The sequence below is a fragment of the Apteryx mantelli genome, chromosome 30 (assembly GCF_036417845.1).
Source record: "Apteryx mantelli isolate bAptMan1 chromosome 30, bAptMan1.hap1, whole genome shotgun sequence".
NCBI lineage: Eukaryota > Metazoa > Chordata > Aves > Apterygiformes > Apterygidae > Apteryx > Apteryx mantelli.
Window position 1 is genome coordinate 2,064,159 of NC_090007.1, and position 26,764 is coordinate 2,090,922.

Genomic DNA, 26,764 nt, shown 5'->3' on the forward strand with positions numbered 1-26,764 from the left:
CTCTAAATCATCGCTGCAGAGCACTAAAAGCACAATATCAGAACTAGCTGTGCTTTTTGTCTGGCCTGTACATATGTTTTTGTTGTTAACGGGAAAAAAAAAAAGAAAAAGGCTTACTTGGGATTTGTGCCAAACATTGGAGTAACTATTTCAACAGGTGTTGGTATCTTTTAACGAACTGGGGGGGACCAGGGGGGAGTGTTCGCTTTACGTTTTTTAATAATGATTTGGTTTTCCCCAGCATATACCACAAAGTATAATGTAATGTGGAGGTCATGACCACTTGCCCTTCCCCTGCAGTGAAATGTGGAAATGAGGAGACACGAGAGACGGAGAACTAAAGCAGTTCCCAAAACGAGCTCGTTAAACGGCTTTGGTACATCATTGATTTTACCAGCGCTACCTTCACTAAACACTTTTGGAGCTCCGTGCCAAAAATAAAAAAAATGGATTGCTTATTATTGCTATTATATATCATTACATCAGCACGTATGTGCGTATTCCTTCTCCTCCCGACAGCAAGGGGCCCCCGGGCGCCGCCGGAGCTCGCAGGCGCCCGGCAGCGAGCGAGCGCCGCCGGCAGCGCGGCACCACGAAGCCGCCCTGCAGCAGGCCGGCCGGCTGCCGCGGGGCCTCCTCACGCCGCCGGCGTTTCACCGGGTGAGAAAGCATCGCTCAAGACTGAAACATTAGCCCTTCCCGTCATTCCAGCAGGGGATCTCAGGAAAAATCAGCTCAAGGCTTTGCGAAGACAGAATCGGCAAAAAAAACAACCCTGCAAATTCCACAGTTGGGCTTTAGGATCGCTCGGGAGTCGAGAGCCCTAGCAAGGAGGCTTCTTCCCACGCGGGAGCAGCGCGAAAAGTGAAAACAGACACTGGCTGCAACCAGAGCGAACACTTCCTCCTTCTTCCATTGAAACATCTTATGACATGAATTCAATATACCAAATAATCTGATCACCTTTACTTAAAAAAGCTGGGTTTGTTGTTCTTTGGAATTGCTTTGGGGGGGTTAAGTTTGAAGAGGGGATTGTTGGGTTTTATCTTAAAAACAAACAAGCAAACAAAACTTTTCTTAATAGAAAAATTCAGACTATTCTCACATTCTTAACAATTCACGTGACAACTCTAGCTTTAGATTCGATTAGTGGCAGTTTGCTTTCTATATGAATTTAGATAGTGAAGTAAGATAACGGTTACTTAGGGTTCACCAGATCATTAAGTTCTTGTGGTTCAAGAAATTAATGTAATCTACATTACAGCTTTTCCGTTTTTATATTATGTGTCCAAGATAACGGCTGCTTGACATTTGAAAATATTGCTAAATATTACAGTTCTTTCCTGAGAAAGCTTTTGGTAAGGAAAAAGCTTTTGCTTGTTAAACCATTTATTTCTTCTTGGCATTCCTGTTGAGAAGGAATGTTTCTCAAACAACTGATCCTAACCGAATCAGTAATTTCCCTTCCACCAGCATTTCTCTTATGCTACTTAAAAGAAATGCAGATTTTAACTTAAAAAAAAAAAATTAGAACTATTTAATCATTAAAACCAAGTGCTCTTGCATAAGCAGGCTTTTTTTTTCTTTTTTTTTTTTAAAGCACAACTGTAAATGTGCCCCAAATGAAAGGCACAGTACTGGTTTGCCAGATCTGCAGATCTGAAGTTATATTAAAACCAATAAATAATTCCAGCAAAGGTACAAGAGCAACAATCTGTGAGGCTGCAGCATTGTCTTTATGGAGAAAAGGAATCATTACTTTTTCATGCAGTAATTAGGAATTTGTAAGCAACTACGTTCTTAACACACACTGGAGCGAAATTATGTGATCCTGCTCAGGTCAATAGAGCTGCTCTGGACACACACAACTTTAGTCAGAAATCAAAAATGTTAGATTTAACCTAATTACGGACTTGCTCTAATCACTAACAATGCCATATTCTTCCAGATATTCATTTTTAATGTGAAACCATTTATATGAACTACCTCAGTGTTTCCATTTAAATTGGGTTAAAGTTTCTGGCTATACAGCTGTGTTTGTAGGGAGAGATTCAAGTTATCTAATAAAAAAAAGGAGAAACATATTCCTAAAAGCGTATCCAGTCTTCCTGCACACCTTCTAGAGTGTCCAAAACATGCACATGGGAATCAAAGGAAGCATTTATTAAAATTCAACACTTGAACTTCTCTAAATTCTTCCAAAAAAATTCTAGGCAAATTATAAGTTTGTGGACAAAACTTGATTGTAATCAAATGGCAAATTTTACACAGAAATTAATTAACATATATTATATTATTATGAAGAAATTATAACTGTTTCTTCAAAAATGCCCTCTTTATACATAAAGATTTGATTCCCACAAGCATAATAAAAGGGTGGAGTATCCTTTTGATAAAAAAACTGAGCTGTCTGATGAATACAGGAAGCAAGATTTCATGATAACTGCTCTTTTGCTGGTTTGCAGTTTCCATACCAAGCTTTCTTATAAATTCAAGTTTTTCGCTTTAAAAAGCTTTCTCTTTAGCATGTTGAGGCTAGTATGAAGCAAACTGAGTGCAGATTAAAATTAGAAATGTAACATTAAAGCTTTAAATTGGAAGTTAATTTCTGTTTAAAGGATTAACTGAAAGTTTAAGGACTGAATTACAGGTAAATCCTGTTGTTTAAATCAGTTCAAAGTTTCCCAGTTGGATACACTGGAAGTTCTCAGGAATGCTTTGCTTTCTCCTAAAGCAACCAGGAGAGACAGGAACTGCCACAGAAAATAACTTATGGTCGCTCGGGAGTTTTTAAATTGGCTGGGATTGATTTGACATCCCCATTAATATGTCACTGCTATTTTCTGATCACTCCCTAGGAATGAATTCAGAGCCCAACTCTTGGTCCACCTCAATGAAAAATCATTTATATTGCCATTTTGGTTAGTCATCTCAGCAGAACAGCTAAAAATAGAGAGCAGAGACCAAGTACCCTCTTACCCGCAGAACTAGACTTTTCAAGAGAGAGAAACCTTCCAGGTCCAGTGTGCGTGCTCTGCCGCCTCTGTGAGCGAGCAGAAGGCAGGGAGACTCCAAAACTACTAATCTGGCTTCTTTCTCCAGCATGAAATTAAACGCTAAATTAAACAAACCCGCAAGGCAAGTCAGTTCCTCAAAATCCCAATGGAAGTATTTTCTTCAAAGAGAGATTTCTTCCCATTCACAATCCTCATGTTGATAAGAAAAGCAAATACAGTCTTAAAAAGAAAGATAAGTTAACACCAATTTAGTGATTCACAGTTATTGCATTTAGACTCAGTGGCAATATAGCCAGTAGCTAAAAATCACCTAATTAGCCATCTAACTATTAAATTTAAGTTCTTTACTTTTGTGTCTATGTTGCTGAAAACTACCCAATGATTAACTAACCGCTCTGACCCACAAAACAGTTTGGCTTCTCCTTCCCCCCCAAAAAAACCCTTTTAAAATATTTTAACCCTGTTAAAATTCTGAAATTCACATTATAACTTTTAAAACTCCGTGCTTGCTTTCCAATTAATTTCCAAAAGTAACATACATCCAAACAACTGCTCATTTACTAAAACAGCCCACCACGAAAGTTGTCTAGAATTTATTTAATTAAACAAAGCTGGATTCACAAATCAAAGAGAGCCCTGGTAAGCCAAAAAAAGGAAGAAAATTTAAATCTATTAGCCACAGCTTCATAAATTATAGCAGATAGTCAGCTGTCAGTCCATCTCTGTATCAACACACCCAGACGGAATGTCATTAAAGCCAAGAGCTTAAAATTAATATCAATAATGGGAAGAAATAGAAAGTTATTAGCAGCAAGAAGTTTTGAAAGCGACTGCAGACATAGTTTTATAACACAGCTAAGGAGAACATGCCGTGGAGAACACAGTCCCCGTGCTCTGACTGCCTTGCCTGCCCCTGAAAAGCCGTATATCCTTGCCCCTCTCCTTGCATCCGAATTCATCTGGTTGAAGAAGCTGAACTAGCAGAAGAGCTTTGTGGCACTTGCTCACCCCACAATCAGAGGAGCTTTTCCTAGCCGAGAGGAAACAGGAGCACACAGCTAGAGCCAAGAAAAGGACCGCTTCTTCAGCATTTAGCTGCTAGGCTAGCTCAGCTGTATTGTGTAATTCCACATTATACTTCAGGATTGCCTACTGAAGAAAGCTGATGTCTGAATAAACCTCATCTTCACTCCTGCGGAAGCTGGAAGGTACGAAAAGAATGAGTCAAAAGAACGAGAAGAGAAGAGGGCCTCAGGGTTACAGCAGCCGGGGGTTTCTATCTTCCTTCTGCCACCAAAGCTCCTCCTGATACTACATGACTAACTGAAAACATTTTTCAGCAGCAATAACTAATTTTCAGGTTACTCAGCCCAAAATATTGGGGTCTGTCAAAATTGCTAACTGGGGTCATGGTTACTCCTCCCCAAGAGAACAGGACCTGTGCTCGGTGTGCGTCTATAAAGCACTTTCAAAAACTCAAGACCCACTGTTGGTTATTCTCCCCCCCCCCCCCCCGAGTATCAAGTGTATCATACTGGACATTCAAACATCAATTTTTTTTAATTTTAATGCCTGCATCTTAATCACCCTTCCACAAAATGGGAACCATCACACCAGAATAGTATAAAGATTAAGTTGTTCTTGAACTATTCAGGGTCTTCAATAACGTAAGCAACACAGACCCTGCTTGTGGGCTTCATTATCCTATCACCAACCCAAAGTTTGCTCGGTGCACTCTGAGGCCTAGAGCTATACGCTGAGCAATGTGGATAAAGCAAGATATTGAATTATCTAGTTTGTGCTGAAAGATGCAGGGGTGTCAGCCTCATTGGGGGTGTGGGTGGGGAAATATATGATAGATTAATTAAAAGACTAGCAAACTGTTCATGCACAAGGGGATGAATTAAGACCGGAAAGACTTCTGGAATGCTTGACTTTTTAATCTACATAATGCTCTTATAGTCTGAGTACAACTGATAAGTTAACACTGCCCATTTTTATAGTGCTATCACGTTTTTGAAAATTTACTGCAAATAATTAAAAGACTTTCTGTATTTAGATGTTACGTACCAAAATCCACCTACACATTATTTAACAGCTGAATAGGTGGCTAAGAAAAAGAAAGATGTCTATGTGAAATTTTAACCCTTTAGTTTCATTTTCCAAGTAATTAAAAATTAGATGATGAAATTTACTAACATCAATACTTTCCCTTTCATCGGAACTTACATCCACAGAAGTGCGTATACGAAAGGAGTTTCTCTTCAATCCAAAATATGTCCTGATGGACATGAAAAATAAACCATATGATGTAAAAACATTCTTTTTAGATTGTATTTCAGAGCATCTAATGCTATGTTGCCTAATATTGAGAAAAAAGTGCAATATTAGGAAAAGAGACTTCATGTTCTCTGATATAAGACACTGATTCTCTAGAAAATGGCTTAACCACAGAGCTAGACAAAAAAAAGTTATAAATATACCGAAGTATACAGTTTGCTATCAGCCCCTTAAAGCTAATCCACGCTGTAGATATAAAAAGGGAACCCTGAAAAAACTGTGCTATTCTAAAAAAAACCAAAACACCTTTAAACATTCCTACTGCAGAGCCAGTGACACTGTTCAAGTATTTCTGAACAATCAACCATTCATGACAACAGCGAAAAGCGAGTGCACACATGCGCGCGCACAGCAATACTAGAACAGAAAAAGTGCAGCTAGCTCCCTCACAGTTCCTTCGGCTAATGGAGACAGACTGCACAGATGAGTTTACCAAAGAAAACGAAAAGCAAATCCCTTGCATTTCTCACTCATTTGTGCTGTCACAATCAGGAAGAAAGTCCATCAAGCCAGATTCTTAAAGTAACTTATTTCCTGCAGTTTAAAGTACTGATCCAACAGCAGCACCGGATCCAAATGCACAGCTGTTCTCCAGGAAGACTGGTAAAGGAAATGAAGCCTGAAGTTTAGAGGAAAGGTATAATCTGCAGTGATAGCAGCTGCTCTGTCTGGGTCACTTGGGATTTAAAATATTCCATCACCAGCTTTATAACAAAATGTTTTGCAATGGGTTTTTTTGAGTTTTAGTATGTTTTCATTTTCATAAAAGCAAAGATTTTAACACTGGCTAGAAACATGCAAGTGTGGACAAGTAGAGTGAAAGTTTCCCTTGTTGCCTCTGCCAATCATACTTGGCCTTATAATGCTATTAGTATCCTAGTGCAATAGGTATTACAGAGAAAAATACTACCAAGCCAAAACAGGAAGCCAAATGTCTACTACAAACCAAGTGAAAATTACCACGAAAAAATCCAGACATATGGTATGAACTGGATTTGAACCCATGCTTTTAGAATTGCTGCATCACTGTTTACTCTTCCATCACCATAACTGTCATTTAAGTCACTTTCAAGTATTTGTTCCATTAACACATAGACATGTCTGGACGCACAGAAAAAACCCTACAATTCAGCCCAAGCATAGTCAGTAAGAATACAATTTAAAAGGAAAAATTTGACTTGTTATTTGGGGAAAGAAACCTGCTGAAATTTAGCAGACACAAAACAGCAACAACTTTGTTTTTGCCACGCTGAAACACTTCCCAGCAAACCCTTCGCTGGTAATAGCCAAACGGAGCCAGAATTCCCAAACGCAAGCCCAGTACTGCACTTGACTATTATCAGCGGATAGCCACAGCGTACTACCAAATACAACACTGTCCAAGAATTGATACTTTTCCCAATGCATTAAAAACACTCCAATTCTCTCAAAAACTTTAGAAATTAACAGCAAAATGCAAGGTCACGTATTGAAGGACCAGAACCAGGCTACGGACTCTGAGCTTCCCGGCTCGGATGAACGGAGTACGAGGGTCTGCAGGCACAGGATGGGGAAACTGAATCCTCCCCCTTTTGGCAACAGAGATCCCTTACATTAGTTCACTCTATCTCGTGGAACCAGAACTCTTGCTCTCCCCAGAGGCCATGAAAAAAACAAACTGGAAAGGAGAAGGTGGCCTTTTCACCATTAGAATAATGAAATCCTCTAGATGGAGGAAGAGGGACAACAAGCTACCTAGACTTAAGATTTTATAAACCTGATTAAGCTTAAAGATTACCTGACACAGTACATATGCCCAGACTTTATGGAGAGGGAACCATTTACTGTCTCATGTTTTCCAGGAGCGGTTGCTAATCAAACACGCTACAATTTCGGTCACTTACCACTAACCATGATGGCTCAAAGGGTGTGTGTCTACTCAAACACCTACAGGAGTCCCGTGCAGCTCAACCAAAACCTCTACAAGATTAAGGCAGTACTGAATGAGTCTGTGCTTTGAAAAGCGGAAACGAGATGATGGAACAAGTTCTTATCTCTAATATCTATGACAATGCTAGCCATCTGAAGAAAGTATTGATATCCGTTAGTTTGGGGGACTATTTAAAACCATTTAGTTTTTGCAGCCACTATGTTCATAAAACAAGGAACTGCAAACGGAAGGAGTGACTTTCTCTGTTTCAAAAGGCCTGTGCATTAGTTATGCTGTCCTAAAGCTTGTCTCTTCAAAAAGCCACCTTGGTCACTTGGCTGATTCATGTTGCAAAGAGCACAGAACAGGAGAAAAAGCAAATCTGAAAATATGTCAGACATAGCCCTAGCCCAGACAGCTGAACTGAGTTTAGTTGCAAAAGGTCACAACTATGAACCAACTCAAAATAAACTTCTCGCAACTGCTAACTGTAATATTGCTTTGTTAAAATCATTATAATCCAGTAAATAAATTTCATTCATAAAAGCTGAGATACATATTGATCAGCAACACTTAAACAGGAATCATTTGAGTCCCTGCCAACCAGCGATCCCTGCACTCTTCATGTTCCAGGAGAGCCAATCATTACTCATGAGTTCATGATGTTTTCTTCACCTTCCTGGTGAAGAGATTATTTAAGACCTCAAATCACTTAACTGGATTGTTTTGTCCTGTTATGAGTCATCTACAAATTCCGTAGCACCATTAGATTCTCCTTCATGTGCTGAAACCAAATTCCTAGACTGTCTCAGCTACAGAATTGAGAGAGTGAAACAGGGTTATCAAAATTATGTCTTCAAGAATTCATTCACAAGTCAAAAGATCTCACTTCCTAACATACAATCATTATTTTTATATCATCATGAGTTTGCCTTACACTCCAGACAAAAATCCTTTTTCTTTTGAATCCAAGCAAAATGAACCAAAGTGTTTAACATTTGTAGAGAAAAAGTGAGAGGAGAGAGAGGATGGTAGTATTTAAACACAGGAAAAAAAATTAAAATTCTTTTTGGTACCAGTTGGACTTAGAAGTGTGGCACTTCTTTACACTTCAGGCATATTTAACATTCTCCAGAAAATCAGCTAATATGAACTATTTGATGCATTGGGTTATGAGGGCCAAGAATCAACAAGATCATACCTTGCAGAATTTGTAAATAAAATAAAAATACAAAATACAATTTAATACACAGACTCTTATTCTGTGTTTAAAAACACTCTGCTATTTCTGGTGAACAAAAGTTTACAGTTTAAAATTTAACAGTCACAACTGAGTAGCAAGTAAAAACAGGATACAGCACAACTAGAGACTTAAAATAGTGACTATTCTTCAGAGTTCTGCTCTATCACTGGGCGTCGAGCCAAGCTAAGCTACAATATGAACCAAACCTGATTTGCACTGTTTTCTAAAAACAAACCAGATCCCGTGTCAGTTCTGCAAGTGCCACCCTTCTTTTCTGAAAGGGTTTCAAAATAAAGTAAAGCATGTATGTTACTGATAATTAAATATAACACTTCACAGAGAACTCATACTTGAGGTTCATTATTTGATACCAAAAAGAATTTTTTGCTTTCCTGACATACTTAAATCTAGCGCTACACTTTCAAAACCTTAAGTATTTTATTGATCATTATTAGCTAACAATGTACTTTTAAAGAAAATCCTCATTCTGGGTAGGCCAACATGTCTGTTTGTTGGTTGATTGACAACATTTCAGAGAACGATACGAAATGAAGGGTCCAGCCAAAAAAATGCTCCTAGACCATGCCCACTTCTCCTATTGAAGTGCTTCAGAAAAGATGAAATAAAAGCAGAGATGCCCTCATTAAGCAAGACAAAAATAGCTTTTATGTTCCATTTTTTATTTTTAGCCAAAGAATGAAATTTCAGTTATGTAACCCTACAAGTTTCATAAATTAAGACAAACGGGGCACATTTACATTCTTTGAAGTTTAGTAGTGACCAGGAACACCTCTCCATACATTCACGGGTAGCCACAAGCACACCTAGTATAGTTAAAAACCTATTGTTACAGAATAAATGTGATTTAGCTGCTGCAGAGTATCATGTTGGATCCCGCACAGAGAAAGCCATTTAGCAGCGACCTTCAGTCAGTGATACAACGATAACACTTCAATCCCCCAAAACACCATGGCCTTTGCAGCACGTTCTTCCCCTCAACGATTCCTCAAATTACTCCTATTGTTGCTCAGCCTTAAGCCCTCATATTACAGCGCAAGAAACTGTTTATAGCTCTGGGATGAGGCATCAGACAATACTGTAGGTATTAAAAAAATCTCTGTCATTAGAGTCAAAATTCTTAGAATGCAAAAAGCTCATACGATATAATCATTTCACTGCACAAATGAAAAAATCTAATTACAATGAGAAGGTCAATAAGACATTTGAATCTGAGTAGGCTGGTGACAACTTGGGCAATACTGAAGATATTTTTACTCTTCCCTCACTAGTGGAGGAACGCTACGGAGGCACGTCAGGGCGGGGGGCGGGAAGGAGGTTTGCATTACATTAGAGTATAATCTCCTGGAACTGTGATGAAAAGATTTCAACAAGGACAATCACTGTCCATTGAACATATGAACAATAAAAACAAAAACCTGATAACACCACTCCAGTAATTAATGGCTGCTTCACTCCAGTAATTAATACCATGAACACAGCCTACAAAAGATTTTGCAAGGAAGGAAAGAAAAGGTGAAAAATCAATATATTAAGCAAGCATAGTCTTCCCTTCTGCCACAGAGGGTTTTTTCACCCTCATCCAGCTTACAGTAGATGTAGAAACACCACCTGAACGACTCCAGGAAAAGGAAGACTTTTCTGTAGAGCTTAATATTACTGCAAGAGGCTGCTTCTAACACAACATGACTAAAGAAATATCAATGTACAGTAAGCTGTGTCACAAATAACCACTTTCTGAGCTGTGAAATATAATTATCTGCCTGAAAATACTTATCTTTTGGAAAAACAACTCTAATTCCATTCCCTTTGAATCCTTGAGTATCTAAGGAAAACAATTCTACCACTAATAGTAGCTTACTTGTACACTGGGTATCCAAATTAATGGAAAAATTCATCTAATATCACTGCAGTTTGCCATTAATATATCTTGTTACTATGTACTGATAAATAACGATACTAAAAAGATGAGTCTAGCAGAGAGACCACAGAGGGTATTTTCCCAGTCACCACGAAAGTGATAGAACTAAAAGGCAAGAAAGGAAACTACACATTTTGAGAAAAATTGCCTATAAAATACAGACTTCTATACAAGGATCTTAAAGTGCTGTAGAAATATATTCATTTGCAGGTGAGGAAGGCCACATGGCAAATAACCAAAAAAACCCTGAAAAATATCTTTGCAGTTCACACACACATCCCAATAACATGCCAAACTTACTAAAGACATATTTCCCTAGTAACAAAACAGATAAGAAATACAGGTGAGGACAGCCTAAAATCGGAATGCATCACTTCACTGTCCTCTACTTCATTATTTAAGACCCACGTTTGCAAGAGGGAGCTGTTGTTTCTTTATTGCAAAGGATTGCTCTGGTACACGCAAAAGAATTTTTAGTTCCTAGGAAGTAATTTACAAAACAAGATTATCAACACTCAGTTACAACTTTATAAATTATATAAAGTAACAATGAGATCATACAAAAATATCTTTGGTTGGCAAATATGCTCTTTTGCAATGCTCATTTGGCTCAACAAGTGCCATTGGAGATCTTGGCAAAAATCTCCTTCCCGGGTATCATTTACACAGTACTAACTATGCTATGCAAACCGTTTAAAACAAATCAAAGCAACATTTTAAATATTAACTCCCACACACTATCAGATACACAGACCTTAGCTAATGAGTTAACAGATACTTACAGTTTGGCCACCACCTCAAGTTTACACCAAAAGCCTTTGGGACAGCACTTGTTTATTGAAATGCAAGCAGTTTAGACGAAAAGAAAACAAGGGACGCTGCACTCAGGTCGCAACTGGTTGCTGTCACAAGGCGAACACTGCTGCAAGCTCATGTTCACAAAAAACTCCACCAGATCCTGACAGTTTGTTTCTTTTCACCCACTTACTCCAGTCCTGTCAACTACCATATATTCTTGACTGCAAAGCAACAGCTACCCCAGCACATTTACAGAAGTGCTAGGGTAAAATTCCAGCCATCACAACCAAAAATGTGATTTTAAATTAAAAAAAAAAAAAAGAGGCTTTTTGTAAGAGAGAGTATCACATCTGCTGAAAAGTGCACTGAAATATACTGGAGCTTCAGATTGTACATTAGGTACAAAAATATTGATGTCCGCATGGAACATACCATTATACGCTGATCAATACTTCCAGGGAGATTGACAAAACCGCTATAATTCAGCACAAGAAAACACTCCTTCGCAATTAGAGATAAATAATAGTAAGCTAAGACAAATATTTAGCCTTTAAGACATTTTGTTTAAATTTCCATTGATTGCTTCTGAGAAAAATGGTCTACTTTTGGCTGAATTAGTATTTTATTAATACTACAGTGGAAGTATCTAGAAGTACTTGATAATTTCTTACAGTCCAACTTTCATGTCTAGTCAGAGCAGGAAACTGCCCAGGCGAAGGCTCACTTCAAAGAAAAGCCCCAGCCCCGGCCGTTTGATTTTAACGTGGGTCAAGTCCCTGACGCAACCCGCCGCAGCGCCGCGCAGAAACGTGCCCCGACACGAGGGACGGGACGGGGCAGCGTGCTGGGCAGCCGCTACCTGCGGCAAAAGCGAAGCTTGCACCAGCTAAAACGTACGGGACACTGCTTACTCAGCAAAGAATCAGGGTCACGTTCTTTTTAAGATACAGTAAATGCTCCATAGCTAAAATCACGGAGATCAACAAATGGTTTATAAAACTGCAAATACAAATGCTTAGCGCTAAAGGTAGCCATTTGACCAACAGCACAAGTTTTTACTAAATTAGCACAGGTAGTCCAACATGGTTAGAAAAATCTAAGTGCCAAGAAAATTTCTGGTACACGTTTCCTTTTTGCCTTGGGGAAACAACAAAATGCAGTTTGCAAGACTAAAAAGAAAGAGAGTCATGTGATTGAGAAACTTAGCTACATTTGAAAATGGTTTTCAACACCGTCTTCTCACACAATCATATTATGAACTTTTCAGGAAGGGGCTGTTTGGTTTTGGGGGGTTGGTTTTTGTTTTTGTTTGTTTGCATCTAGGCCACATTAGTACTACAATCAGTTTTCAATGCAACATATTCCTGAAAAATACTCTAAGGAACCGTTGCTGCTGCATGGTTTTGTAGTCTACTCCCACGATCCGTTGTTTATGCAGATAGTTCTTATTTATGCATGCCAGTCTACTGATGCCAATACATAATTCACATCAATACAGAGTAAAACCCCGTTCACTGACTTTTCTGTCGTGTTTGTAACTTCTCTAGTAGGTTTGTAACTTGTACATTTTGCAATCAAAGTCATCAAAAATACATAGTTTAATTTGCAAATGCAAGGATGAAAAAAAATCAGTTCCCAAACCTAAAACTTTTCAGGATATTAACTATAAGCAAAGCTAATTTCCACAAAAATGGCTTTGCAGCTCAGTAATTCACTTCAAAAATCACTTTCCAGCAGTTGGAAGAGCTGACTGTATGTCACTTGGAGAACATGTTCTCTTACAAAATGCGTAACATTTACACATACACTACTACAAATATTCTCCACTGCTGAAGCTAAAGAAAACTTTGAAATGCAGCACACTGAATCAAGTTCCACCTTATTCTTATGAATTACAAATAATATATTAAAATACATCAAGGCCGTACAATTTAGTTTCTTGTGCCCAAGGATCACAGATTTGTTAGATCCTAGAAGAAGCTGGCCACGGTACAGAAAGTGTCTTTCTCTCACAGCAAAAGCAAGCAGCTGTAGTGCATGGCTGTGATGCAAGAATGAAAAAAGTCATTGTCTCCTCAAAATAAAACACCCCAAACCTGAGTCCATTTACAAGAAGAAATATTACACCGCTAAGTAAAGCGTGCACATTCTCTAGCATGGCATATCAAGTCGAGTTGTGCTGTTTACCTTGGACAGCTCAGACAAGTTAAGGAAAGCAGAGGGCTGCACAAGAACAGAGCTGCTTTGTGCCCTTGTGGGCAGTTCATCTTTACATTTCACTGTCTGATTTACAATAATTCTTTCAAAATTAATGACACAGCACCATTATTTCGGTACATTCAGTTCAATGACTTGCCTTAAGCCCGTGTGGATCAAAAGAACAAACATGCCCGCAGCCAGCGGAATAGACGCTGCAATGGGGATAACGTCTTTGCCTGTATGGAAGCCAACCGACTTCAGAAGAGCGACAGAGAAGGGAAGAGTCAACCCACAGAAAGCCACCTACAGCGTCAAGGCTTGGTTCTGTGTCCTGCTTCGTCAGGTTGTTTAGAGGAGGATTATGAGTGAAACCTAAGCGACCCATTTCTTAGCCTGAAAATGTGCAAATACAGGGTCCAAACCCTGTATTTGGGAAAGAAACAAAACAAAAAAACCCACTGTACAGAGCTAGAAGTCAAAATTAATATTTACATTTTGGAGAAACTCACAGTACTATTGACTTGAACAAAACTACTTCCAGTTGAAAGCATTAACCTCCATGCTTGCAGAGCCTAGTCACGATTTTGATGCATTTCTTTAATATCTTTCAGGCATACAAAAATACTATTACCTACTCAGGAATTTTGTTTAATCAAATTATTTAATAAAATTCTGAATACATTAGGAATCATTGCGACACTGTATTATTAGTAGTCATCATTTTTAAAAGTACAGATTAGCATTCCTGATTTAACTAAGCTTTTAAATACTGTTTTGCATAGTATCTACATCTAACTGCATGATCTGTGAATGTACAAAGAGTCATTCTGATGTTTTCTGCAGCAGGTAGAAACAAATAACGAAGCAGAGCAATTGTTTCACGCATAAGTACAAATTCTGACACAGAGCGATGCATGCCTGTGTGTGTGTATATGTATAAATATACATATATAGTACACACATGAGTATAAACTATGAATTTTTTTACTTAATTTTCATTTAATTTCACTTCAGTCAAATGGCTATATATGGATAGCTATGCTTTTATAGTATGTTCCATTTAATCTTGAAAAAATTAAACTAAAATTGGATCTTCATATTAAAAACATTCAGGTTTAAAATATGAACACTGGCTTTTTATTTAACATAGATTTCAATAAACTGAAAAAGCAACACAGGAGTACACAACTTTTGATAACACCTAAAAAATGCAGGCAAACACTGTCAGGTGGCATCATGTGGATTGACAAGGCATTGAATTATGTACTTTGGAACACAGATAATAAATTTTGTGTCAAGGAGGAATATACCTTACTAGTAGAGGTCCTCTTACGAAGTGCAGTTACGAGTAGTAAGGCTCACTGAAACACCTTCCACAAGTTGCCTGCACGGGGGCTTTGTGTACAGGACAAGGCTAGACAAGTAGTGCTGGAATTTTGCAGAATATTTCCAAATATTGCAATTAAGCCAATTTGTTTCCTTCCCCCTCTACACTCCAGTATCCCCAACAGCAGCACAGCTCTCCAGCCAGTTTGGAGGTGGGGGGGTAACTGGGGCTCAGGTGTTTCAGGGTCAGGGGTTTCGGGGAAGAGGGGGGTCTTTCTCTTAGGTAACACTGCAAAGTCCATAAGAGGGAGCTCAAACACAGCTCCGGCTCAAATCCCTCAAAACCAAGTGGCTTTAACAATATATAAAGGAAAAACTGGAACTCTGAGAACATTTCCAACTGGATAAGAATCACCTTTAAAATGCAGGTCACAAGCTATGCCTGAATTTTGTTTAAAACCTTGAATTTTCTAGCATTTGAAGAGCCATATGTGGTTACTCAACACTATTTATGTTAGTGTTTTGTTAAATACAGTTTTAAAGGGCAGCTACTGCCTTGCGTAAGGAAATACATGCAAAGCAGCAAGCATCGCTGGGCCCTGCTATAGCAGAAACAGAGTAGGCCCTTGTAAACAACCAATCCTTGAAACAGAGAAACCAGCACAAGAAAATGTTCTAGAAGTTCATGCGTTAAATAACAAAGGAAAGGAGCAGGCCCCTAAGCACAATATAGGAGTCAATGTCACATAGAAAAAAACTCCTCCTCTTTTCACCTACTCTGTTACTATGGGACTCACAGAAATCTCTGGATTATAAACACAAAGGTCTCACTTGCAAGACAATTAGCCAGATCCAGTGTTTCTATCAGCCACCCACCTCCAAGACTCTTCCCAATCTCTGTGTCTCCCAGAAAACCTAAAATGCATTATTGAATTCGCCAGCTGAAAGACGGGACTTTGTCACTCAGGAGAATAGGGGAACACCTTTGAAACTAAAGTGATTTAACTTTCAAGAGAAATATTTTTCTATGTGTACAGTGAGGGCAACAGAGAAAGAAGGAGTTAATATCATGCTCTACTTTACACTGGGCATGAAAGATGTATCATAACTTAAAAATCTCAGATGGACTGAACAGTATAAATAGGTGGAAGACTACCAAGTCAGAAAAAAAGGCTCAGAAACAACATGTGTATGCACAAGAAATGGTGGAATGGTAGTTCTCTGCTGCTGCTATGACCAGTAACTAACAATAAAACAGACATGATGGTAAACACTGCAAAAAGACAATTACTAATAATGAAAAGGCAACAGAAATTTTGGGCTGCTTCCACAAACTGAGTAACGCATTTTCAAACTGACAGCAAAGTGCCGGTTGCCAAATGAAAATGAGAACAAAGTTGTGCTTAACCCCTTTTTGCTTTTATACTGCATTTTGAACACAGATGAAATCATGGAATTTAGAAGAAAAAGTCTACAAAGGAGACATTTTATTCAGCTATTTGGTCAGTATTTCCATCACTTCAGTACCCAGAATCCTCAGACAACTTATTCATCTTGTGTCCTTTCTCAATACCAGGTTCCTGAAATTAAGAGTTTTATCTGCCAAACTTAGATTAGGAACACTCACATTTGGGAGAACCTGAATTAGGATTTTGACTTATGAACCTCCTTACCTTGAAGAAGGTGAATGCTAAACAGTAAGAGTTAATTAAAGGACAATCTATAATTGCAGATTTCAAGAACTCTCCGCCTTAGGAATATCCAGCTCTTGAGTGGTATCCAAGGATTGATCATCAAAAGGCTAAAAACGCGAGGTACTGAGCTACACAAGTATAACAGGTTCAAGAAACGAGACCAGCAACTGCAAACGTTCACTAAATTCTTCTCACTGCGCTCTCAACTGTAACAGTAACTACACGCAGCATCCTCTGTGAAATATCAACAAATAGCTTAGCACGAACAAAGCTTCAACCCTACACCTTACCCCACCACAGCGGCAGAAGTAGCATGCCTTTGTTTTGTATCTGACCAGCAGCAGCACGAATTCAAAGCAAATATTTACCCTATTCTGACACAGAGGAATAAAAGGAAACATTTTACTGCAAATTCAACTCTCTGTTCTCTTGTTCCCATTCCTGCTACCATGCAACCACAAACAAGCTTGTAAATTTTCTTTAAACAGTTAAAACAGAAACAAAAATGTTGACACAAGCAGGTGAAACAAGAACCATACAGAAAAGCTCTGACATGTAGATCTAAACCAGAAAACGCATCTGATGATTGGAAAAATGCATTCATTACGCCGCTAATTTCTAATGATGTGGTTTGCAGAGACACTGTAAGCCAAGGAAGATTTGGAAGTGCAGCAATTTGCACTGGCGACAACCGGAGTATAACAGGAACAGCCTCAGCGACGCTAAGTCCAGCAGCTCTCTCAGCATCTCCGCGCACCCGTGGGTGCTTCCCCTGCACCCGCACACCCCCCCCCCGAGTGGGGACGGCGTGGGTTTACCTGCAAGCAGCGCGGGGCAGGGACCTCGGCCCCTCGTGGCACTGCCGGGGCAGGGGATGCTCCACGCGGCGCTGAAGGAAGCGGCCCCGACACGGGCAGGAGTGAGGTTGGGGACCCCCCCCTCAAAAAAAAATCTGGGTCTGCCCCAGGGGAGAGGGGCCCCCACCACCACCACCACACACCGCCTTGGGGCAGCAGGTCCTGACCCGGCCTTCTCCCAGGGGAGAAGTGAGGGCTCCCTCCCGACCCTGCCATGGGAGATAGGAGCCCCCCAAAACCGGGTCCTGCCCTGAGGGAGCAGGGACCCCCCCCCCAAAACCAGTGCCTGCCCCTGGGGAGCAGGGACCCCCCCCTCAAGAACTGGGGCTTACCCCGGGGGAGCAGGGACACTCCCCCCCCCTCAGAACCGGGCCTACCCCGGAGGGGCAGGGACACCCCCCCCATAACCGGGGCCTGCCCTGGGGGAGCAGGGATACCCCCCCCCTCAAAAACCGCGGCCTGCCCCGAGAGATAGGACTTCCCCCCCCCCAAAACCGGGGCCTGCCCTGGGGGAGCAGTAACCCCCCCCCCCCCCAGAACCGGGCCTGCCCCGGGGCACCGGAGAGAGAAGCTGCTCCCCCCCCCGCCCCCCCCGGCCGGGCCTGCCCGGTCGGCGGCAGGCGCCGCTCTGCGGAGGATGCCGCGGCCCCTAGACCCCGGCCGCCCCCCCTCCTTCCTCCTCCTCCTCCTCCTCCTTCCCCCCCCGGAGCGGGCCGGGCCGGGCCCGGCGCCGGCGGGGAGGCGGTGGGGGCGGGCGCGGAGGGCGCCAACTGCCCCCGCCAGGGGGCGCTGCCCGCCCGCCCCGCCGCCGCCGCCGCGCGCCGCCGCTGCCCCCGGGCCGAGGGGCGCCGCGGGGGGCGCCGCCCCTCCCCCGCCCGCCTCCGCCGGGGGCGCGCCGGGCGGCGGCGGGGGCGCGCCGGGCGGCGGCGCTCGCTCACCCTGTGGGCGCGGGTCAGGCTCAGGTCCTTCATGACCTCCTCGAAGGCCGCCGTCTCCTCCGCCTGCTTCTGGTTGTGCAGCGCGATCTTCTCGCTGAATTTCCGCGGGTTGTTCGAGGCCGCCATCTTCCCCCGTCCGCATCCCCCTCCCCGCGCCGGAGGGGGCGAGGCGCATGCGCCGGGCGGGGAGGCCGGGCGGGCGGGGGTGCCCAGGGCGCCTGCGCGCCGGGGGCGCCGGGCGGGAGGGGGTGGCGAGGAGGCGGCGGGGCGCATGCGCGGCGCCGGCGGCGGCGCGGGCGAGAGGAGGCGGCCGGCGGTGGGGGGGGAGGGAGGCGCGCGGGGCGCATGCGCAGGAGAAGGGCTTCCCCCGTGGACGTGCGCGGGGAGCGGGGCGCGCATGCGCGTTGCGCGCCGGCCGCCCTGAGGTGGTGCCTCGGCTCGGCGCCCCGCCGCCGGCCCCGGCTGCCCCCGCACCCGCCGCGGGCACCTTCGTTCCCTCGTTTTCCTGAAACTTCCCATATTCCTTAGTGCTCCCGCGCTGCCCGTGGCGGCTGCCCTCTCTGTAACACAGGGAGCGAGCCTGGCAACGGAGCCAGCTGAAAAAGGCGATGCTTGAAGTGTTTTTTGGGGGGAAATGCGGGTGCGTGACCCCACCGAGCGCTCTTACCCTGAGGCGGGGAATAAATCTGAAATCCCCCCCCCAAAAAAAGTATAGTTTCCAACCAGCAAGTTGAAAATCCCAACTTTGCCCGTTTCCTCTTATTTTTCCCGTCTGTTGCGAGGTCAGCGGTTTGTTTCAGAGGGCTCTTTTTTCCCCCCTCCAGAAAATGGAGCCAGGAGAATTTTCTGAACAAACCCGCTGTTCTCTCCGCTCCTCACACGGACCAGGCCCCTGCCGAGACACGGAGCAGATACCCAAGCCCAGTTCAGCCGCCTTCCCGCGCTCAGACGGAGCAGCGTGCGCAGCAGAGAGAGAAAGCAAGAGGAAAACAAGAATTAATTAGCAAGACTTTCAAGATAAGCAGTAGTTCCTGCTTTCCGATTGCTGCCTCTTCACAAGAGGAGATATGGGAAACTGTGAGAAAAGTGATGTACGTCCAGCAGAAATTCAGCACCAAGATGCCAAGTAAACGGATTCCTTGCACGACACCGCCGGCAGCGCGTGGGATGGCGCGAGAACGGGGCGATGGGCAGCGGTGGCCCCGCTGGGATGCGAGCGGGCAGTTCCAGGGAGCGCAGATGTTTCGAAGCATGAGCTCAGGCTGCTAAGCCACTGATTCCAGCTGTGTTTGCATCAGACTGGTGCAAAGTGCCGTGAGATGCAAGCCACACGCATTAGACACTAATAAATCCTGACGATACTGTTTCCCAACACCCACGCGCTGGCCTTTACACTTTCCTTTTTCATGAAGCAACAGAGGTAAAGTGGGCGCTCTTCTTTTTCAGTGCATGACTCTGCCCCTGAACAGTGCTTACTCCAGTAACTGAATCCTCTAATGGTTGAACTGTCAGAGCAAAGAAATTAGACTCTGCTCTTGCTTCTACTACTGATCACCTCTGTGGCCTTGTTTTAGTCAGTTTACCAGGCATTTATAAGCATTTCCTGCCCACATAAAAGTAAGAGATTATAATTATCCACCACTGCAAGGCCTTTGGAGATGGATGGGTGAAACTCAGCTCAGCACCAACTGTCAGGATTAGCATTAGCAACAAAGTCACATCCTACCCTAAATTCTAGTTGCCAGCTTGCACATAAAGTGTTTATAATGCGATAAGAGATACCACCGCAAAACAGAGCTGAGACTTGAAAGATCATGCAGGCCACCCCCTTGCAGGCTCAGCCATACCCATGTCACTCCTAACAGACGTTAGTCTAACCTGCTCTTGCACTGCTGACCAGGAGTGAACCATCAGCACGCATATTCAGTTAAATACTCGCTAGCTGTGTACATGAACAGCATTTGACCTGCAAAACTGGTCCGTCATGGTAAAAGCATGTAAGTTTTAAGATTTAACACCAAGATACCTAACTACAATGCTTTTTGCTTGACAAGTGGGAAGAAGATAAATAATTTGTTAAGTTATCCTGGATTTAATACGATAGGTGATAATATCAAACATACTGTAGATCCAGCTGTCAGTCTGCCTTTTTTTACCACCAAAAGATTAAGTGCCTAAGATGAGACTTGATAAATTCTCCTCTCTTGCATCTCCGGAGATTGAACAGAGAGTGAAATCTCCCCTCCGACGGCTACTCCTGTTCATGGTTCCCAGGGAAGGAATGCAGATGGCCAGGGAGGGGGGTTACAACTTCCTCCCTTTAGAAGACTCCCTTTTCTTATTGTTTTGCCTGTATTGCTTTATCAGATTAAATTCCAGTGCGCAACCTGGATCCCATTTCTGTTCTTACATTCTTTGATTTTAAAACGGTTTGCTTAATAAACTTCTCTTCAATACAACATTCGTGTTGGCTGATCCGCTTCTGGAATTTCTCACCCACTCACAGCTCCGCATTTTGGGGTGTGGGTGGATCTGAATGGCTGCTGAGTGCATGACCTAGCAGACAATATAAATCTTGACTGCATTAAGGCACTGGCAAGGAGACATTTTAGATCGGTGCCAGGTTTCCTTCTTCCTCCACCAAAGGAGATATGCCATGCATTTGACAAAATGATGAGCTCATACCATAAGTATTATTTATGTCTCCTCCTGTTTTCACCTTGAGCACATATGGGGCCATGTGAGAACAACTTGATCTCACTAGAAAGCTGTGATGGGATCCCCTGAGACAGCAGCTCTATCTCCCTCCGCCTTCCAGACGTGCGTTATGAAAAAGTTTCTCTTAACGGAGAATCAGAGCTTTGTTCTGAAGCAAACAAAGAGTCATTGGAGGACCGGGGTGTTGTGTTCACATCTGCTTTTGTTGCAAACAAATCCTTACCGAGGAGCAACCTGCAGCTTCTTAGCGCAGATGCAGCCGAGAGCGAGCGAGCTGCAGGGAGGAGGGTTTGTTTACTTATCCCATGTTTGTTATCCTTTGGAATTGCTCTGGCAGATGAGATCCAGCTACTTCCCTATTCTCCCTTGGAGGCTTCAGGGGAGGGCGTGAGGTTGGACCACTTATGCAACAGCAAACAACATGAGATTGTGCCTTGACCAACAAATAAGCTGCCACTTTTTGCTTATAGACAGGAAGATTTTATCTCTTACCCGTCCTACTTAATGTTCCCATCGATGTTCCCATTAGCCTCAGAAAAGAGTATTTTGTGAAGGCCACAGAGCCCTTAGCTTCAACTGTATCTTGTAGTTGAGCTCCAAATTGTGTTTTCCGTGGGAAAAAAATTGTTTTTCATTTGGAATTTGTGACCATGTCCTTAATTTTAGATATCCTTATTACCACGGGCAGATAAAAACACCCACATTGCCCTTTCTACACCATTCACCAAGTCTGTGCATCTCTCATCTTCCTCATCGGACCAAGCAAACTAACTTGCAACCATACAGAACGCTTGATTCTGCTCTCTTTCGGAGGGGGGGGGGAGAAAACGGGAAGAAAAACTGTATTCCCCAGATTATGCCACTGTCATCTTTCCAACTTTGTTTCTTTCCCATTCCCTGTAAATGCCAGAATTATAGAAGGAAAGCAAACGCAGACTCCTAAAAGAAAGTATTCTAATTTCTGCAAGTCTTATCCGCTGGCGCTCTGTAAAGCTTTGGCAACCACACAAAGGATTCTGTTACGGTTATTTTTCCCAGAATCGAGGTTTGGATTCATGCCACACTGAAGCAAGACGTACTCCCACGATGCCAAGGTGATGCGGTGAGCTGGTAAAGTGGCAACCACTTATCTTTCCAAAGATACCGCTTGAACGGTAGGCAGAAAGCGTTATACGCGGGTATATTCAGTCGGCGCTAAGGAGGGAGGCACCAGTAAGAATCGTGCACTTTATTGAAACAAACAGGAAACCGGGAAATACTTTTTGCCGCTAAGAGATCACACCACTGCAAATCAAACTGTAGATCAGACACAGAAGCATCTCAGAAAGTAAGATGTTCCCTTCCATAGCCTTCCGTCAAACCAAAGTTCAGAAAATTTGATGACATTCAATCATATAAGGTAACAGAAAATACTTTATTTTTAAAACTCGTGGCTCAGCTTCAGATACACGTGCTAAAAGGGTCATAAGTAGCAGACTTAAAAACCAAAGTTTTTTGCAGAAGTTTCCTGAGCACTCATTTTTTATAAAATAGCTATTGGCCAGGCAACAATTATTTGTGTGAAACTCCCCAAGGAACAGTCCTTGTCCTGCTGGCGCCTGCTATAAAATACAAAGCAGCAGAAACGTAGGATTTCCACTTGCTCCAGCCGCCGCTAGCATGCTCCACATAACCAACTGCCTGCCGCTTCCCCGGTTTATGGCCCGGTGCTAAACCAACCACCGCTATTTCCATGCCTTAGGACAGATGTTTACCTACAGATTAAAGGCTGAAGTTGTGTCTGCATTTTTTATGCTGAAGTTATTAAAAAAAGAAAAAGGGGAGGGGGGAGAATTCAGTAACTTTTTGCAGCTACCGGTAATTTTTGCATAAAAACCCGATGACCAATTAGACAAGGGTGCCAGCTAGATGCAGGCAGCTCCTGCGTTTCACTTATTTCACTCTCAGGAAAGCAGATTTCTCAGTGGGAGACCAGGCAGCTGCACAGTGGTCCCGTTCCAGTGGCGCCTGGGACTGAGCTGCTCTTTGCCTGGCGCGTATCCCCTTCGCTGGCACACCCGGGCAGCCAGGTAGGCAAAAGGAGCACAGGTTACATCCACGCGAGGATGGCTTTACTGAGACAGGATTACTGCTGTGCCGCACCAGCAAAGCATTTTTTCTGTGGATGCAGCCATACTTGCAAAAATGTTTTGTGCAAGTAAAAGCGCCACTTTTCCCCTCCCTCTTCCTGCCACCAAAGCAAAACAAGCTGCACTGAGAAACCTGTCTATTAGGGCAGTTCTGTGGGGGAAAAACGAATTTTTGGCAGTCAGGGGAGAGACACCCTTCCCCACCCCGAGTTATCCTGCAAGGTCTAGCGCAGATCTGGTCGCTGACTGTAGCCATTTTAGGCTGCAGTTCAGCAAAGCACATCAGTTCACGGCAACTTCAAACACACGGTTATTATTATCATTATTAGTTCAGGAAAATGCCTAAGCATACATTTAACAGCAAACTGTACGGTGGACTGAAATACCACTTTGAGCGCCCTGCAGGACAGGATGCCTTCCACTTGTGTGCGTCTGCTTTGCAGATGAAGGATCCATACCTTGAGAAAAGTGCATTTCTAAGAAACTCATTTCAGGCTCCTTTGATAGCAGCAGCTCATTCACTCGAACGCTAGTCGCTGCTTTGCAAAATCCTCAAAAGGAACATAACAACTTGTTTTTCACTGTGCAAATGACAGGTTTCCAACTGCAAGCTGTAAGCCTTCAGCTGAAAACCTGCCCAACATCTGGCTGGGGATCAAGGTTTGCTTTTCTGGTCCTCTACAAGGTGCCGTTCATGCCTTGATGATACAACAGGCGGACACATTTCTATGTCAATACTATCAACGAACGTGGGAAGGACAGGGTCCCTCCCTTCCTCCCTTTACCCCCAGCATAACTAAAACCAACTGCTGCAGCCCAGAAGAGCACACACCTGGCTTTCTGAAAGACTCAGACACCAAAAAGAAATCCTCAAACATAGCGCAGCCCTCGAGAAAGTAGAGACAGGCTGTCGCAACCGGCACAGGACAACCGCCCCGGGCCGCACAACTGATGAGCAGACAACACAGAGCTCATCTCCACTCACCCAGGGCTAAACCTGAGCCCCTCCCGTGGTGGATGCCTTCATCTGCTTCCTAAGATATAGCAAGCTCGCACTTTTGTCATAAGAAAGGTGAGAACCCTGACACATGCAAAATTAAGGTGCAGGCACGCTACTTGCACCACAGGACAAATTTCTCACCTCCAAACCTCAGTGAAATTCATACGCTCCTTCTAAACCCAGTTGTAAACCACTACCCTTAAGGCACTAATACTGAATGCAAGTATTGATGCTGCCAAAGAGCACGTCTGCCTCCATAAGGAGAATCGCATGTTTAAACAAGACCCCAGGCCACAGTGAGGAAAAAAAAGAGGATGCATTTAAAGCAAATAATTGCAAACTTTGTAGGGAGACCCAGATTAGCAGCCTGATTAGAAACATCAGATAACCATGTGTAAAATACTTTTTAGTACATTTTCAAAGCAATGTGACAGGAAGATATAGATCAAACCCAACTCAGCTAAAAGGATAAATTCTGCTCTAGGTACTCCAGCGTTAATCTAGCGCAACTCCAGTGACTTCAAAGGAATTACTCCAGATATAAAGCAGTGTAGCCAGAAGCAGACTGGCTGGTGGCCTGCATAAACAAGAGAAGAAAAAAAAAAGAGATTTTTTTTATTTTTTTTAAGAAGCCATATAAAACACTTAGCTAATTACGTGACAGGGGCCTGGGTGTGAAATAGCAACTGCAAAGCCTCAGGGACCAAGCCAAGAACCCTTGATTTGCTCTCTACAGCTTATAAAACCTTCCTAAAAACTCTTGCCACAGCAGCTTTTCTATTTTCCATTGCAAACTGCACACACTACTCTAACGCAAGCCTCCCCCAGCCATTGCTCTGTACTGAATCTTGAGCCTTTGTCTTACAACCTGAGGCTAATTTCAGGTTGCGCAGCTAAAGCAGCAGCTGCCTGCGAGCTGCCTCCCCCCGGCAGAAAGCCCAGGCAGGGTCTCCGTCTTTGCATGGAGCATTCAGTGTTGGAGCAGCTAAAAACATGACTGCCCCATAAATAAACTTTTAAAACTTCTCCATAAAACTCCCGACAGTTGAAACATTCAACTCAAAAACACCAACCTTGCATTACTGAAACGCGGTTATTAGTTTGGAAGGAGAAAAAAGGTTCTGGAGTCTGTGGGATGATCCTGTGCCTACTCAATATTCAAATGCACAGCAGAATCCAAGCTGTCTCTGTAAAAAATAACATTAAGGGAAAGATAGATATATTTATACATGCTCCCAGGTGAAATTCAAGATGGCAGAGCACTTTGAGGAAGGCAGCGCTAGCCGGCTCTGCGCCCGACGTGCCAGCGCGCCCTTGCTGAGCTGTAAATCTGTTCAGTCCCACTAACTTGTCCTGCTCCTTAAGTCACAAGTGATGAAACCTCATTCATTTGTGCAAGCGACCGAAAAGATTTATGGTAAATAAAGTTCTGCACATTACACAACTGGCTAAAAATCGTAATTAGAGTTGCGTTGGGAAACATGTTTTATTTATTTTGACAGTAGCCTGGCTTCAATAATCGTAGCATGATGAACGTCCCTAAAGCTCACAGCGTTTCAGCAACTCGAGACCTTATGGCAGACGTGGAAGCCGGCGCGTCCGCGTAGCTCTGCCGGGCTCACAAGCGGTCCTGAGCCACTTGCAGCGCGCGGCATAACTTTCAATCAGCACCAGGGAGCTCGGAGCTAGAGGGAGCATCTTCATTCACTCAAAATCAAAGAAACGAGCATTTCTGCCGCTACTAAACTTCCGAGACGTCAGTACGAGAGTCTGTGCGAGTCAGTGAGGTTCTCGGATAGGGAGAAGCGACAGTCGGATGCCGAGCAGGCAGATCCTTCGGAAAAGGGTCAGTGACACCATTAATAGGATGCAGACGTTCCCTATCTCTAGCTAGTCTGCACCCTGCCAAGAGCGCTAGCGCTCTCTTTCTTTATAGTTTTAAGTACAATTTCAGGCCCATAAAACATCAGAGAAGACAGAAGCTGTTATGCCGGCCGTGACGGGAGTCCCCAATGGGACACGCTTACTCCGCAAATACCGAGAGCTAACGATGCTGGACTTTTACTGTTCCCCATCTGTTCAAGGGTATTTTAAAATGTACCAAATCAGGTTTACCCCCATAATGTTTATTGCTGCTCTGAGACTAATATATGACCCTGAGTGCAATCAAACATTTATTTGGCTTTGTTCGTTCTCAAAGAAGAGAGGATCCCCGGCCAGCTGCATTTCGTGCAGGGCATCTCATGAAGCGTGTTCTCCAGCCGAGCCATGGAGTGTTAAAAGCGAAGCCCCTTTGCACTTCATCCCACCATAGCAAAAACATTGTTCAAGATTACTTAGATATTCATGTGAAGACCCTCACCTCAGCATCAAGTTGTTTCAATATAACAAAAGGATCAGACTGGTTTATTTTCAGAATAACATGTAGTCTATGCATATAACAGCTCAGAGCCATGGCTGCATATTTTACAGGGGTAAAACTTTATTATCAATGTCGATGACATGCACTTTCACAAATATTTTAGCCAGTCTCTGCTAAATTAAGAACAGCTAGAATATTTCTAGCTAACATTATGAAAAATAATTATTTATTATTTCTATAAAAAGCACATTCCTTTAACAAAGGGAGATGGTGCACAGCAGTGCTCTGCCACAGG

General features: G+C 43.1%; 1 protein-coding gene across 4 annotated transcripts in view; it reads right to left on the minus strand.

Moving 5' to 3' along the window:
- Positions 1-18,416, minus strand: part of CRTC1 (CREB regulated transcription coactivator 1) — a 55,866-nt gene extending 37,450 nt beyond the window's left edge. For all 4 annotated transcript variants that reach the window (XM_067312994.1, XM_067312993.1, XM_067312992.1 and 1 more), the window contains exon 1: positions 18,261-18,416. In XM_067312994.1, coding sequence (XP_067169095.1) covers positions 18,261-18,386 — 126 coding nt within the window. In that variant the 5' untranslated portion in view covers positions 18,387-18,416. The remainder of the gene's footprint in view (positions 1-18,260) is intronic.
- Between the last annotated feature and the right edge of the window lie 8,348 nt (positions 18,417-26,764).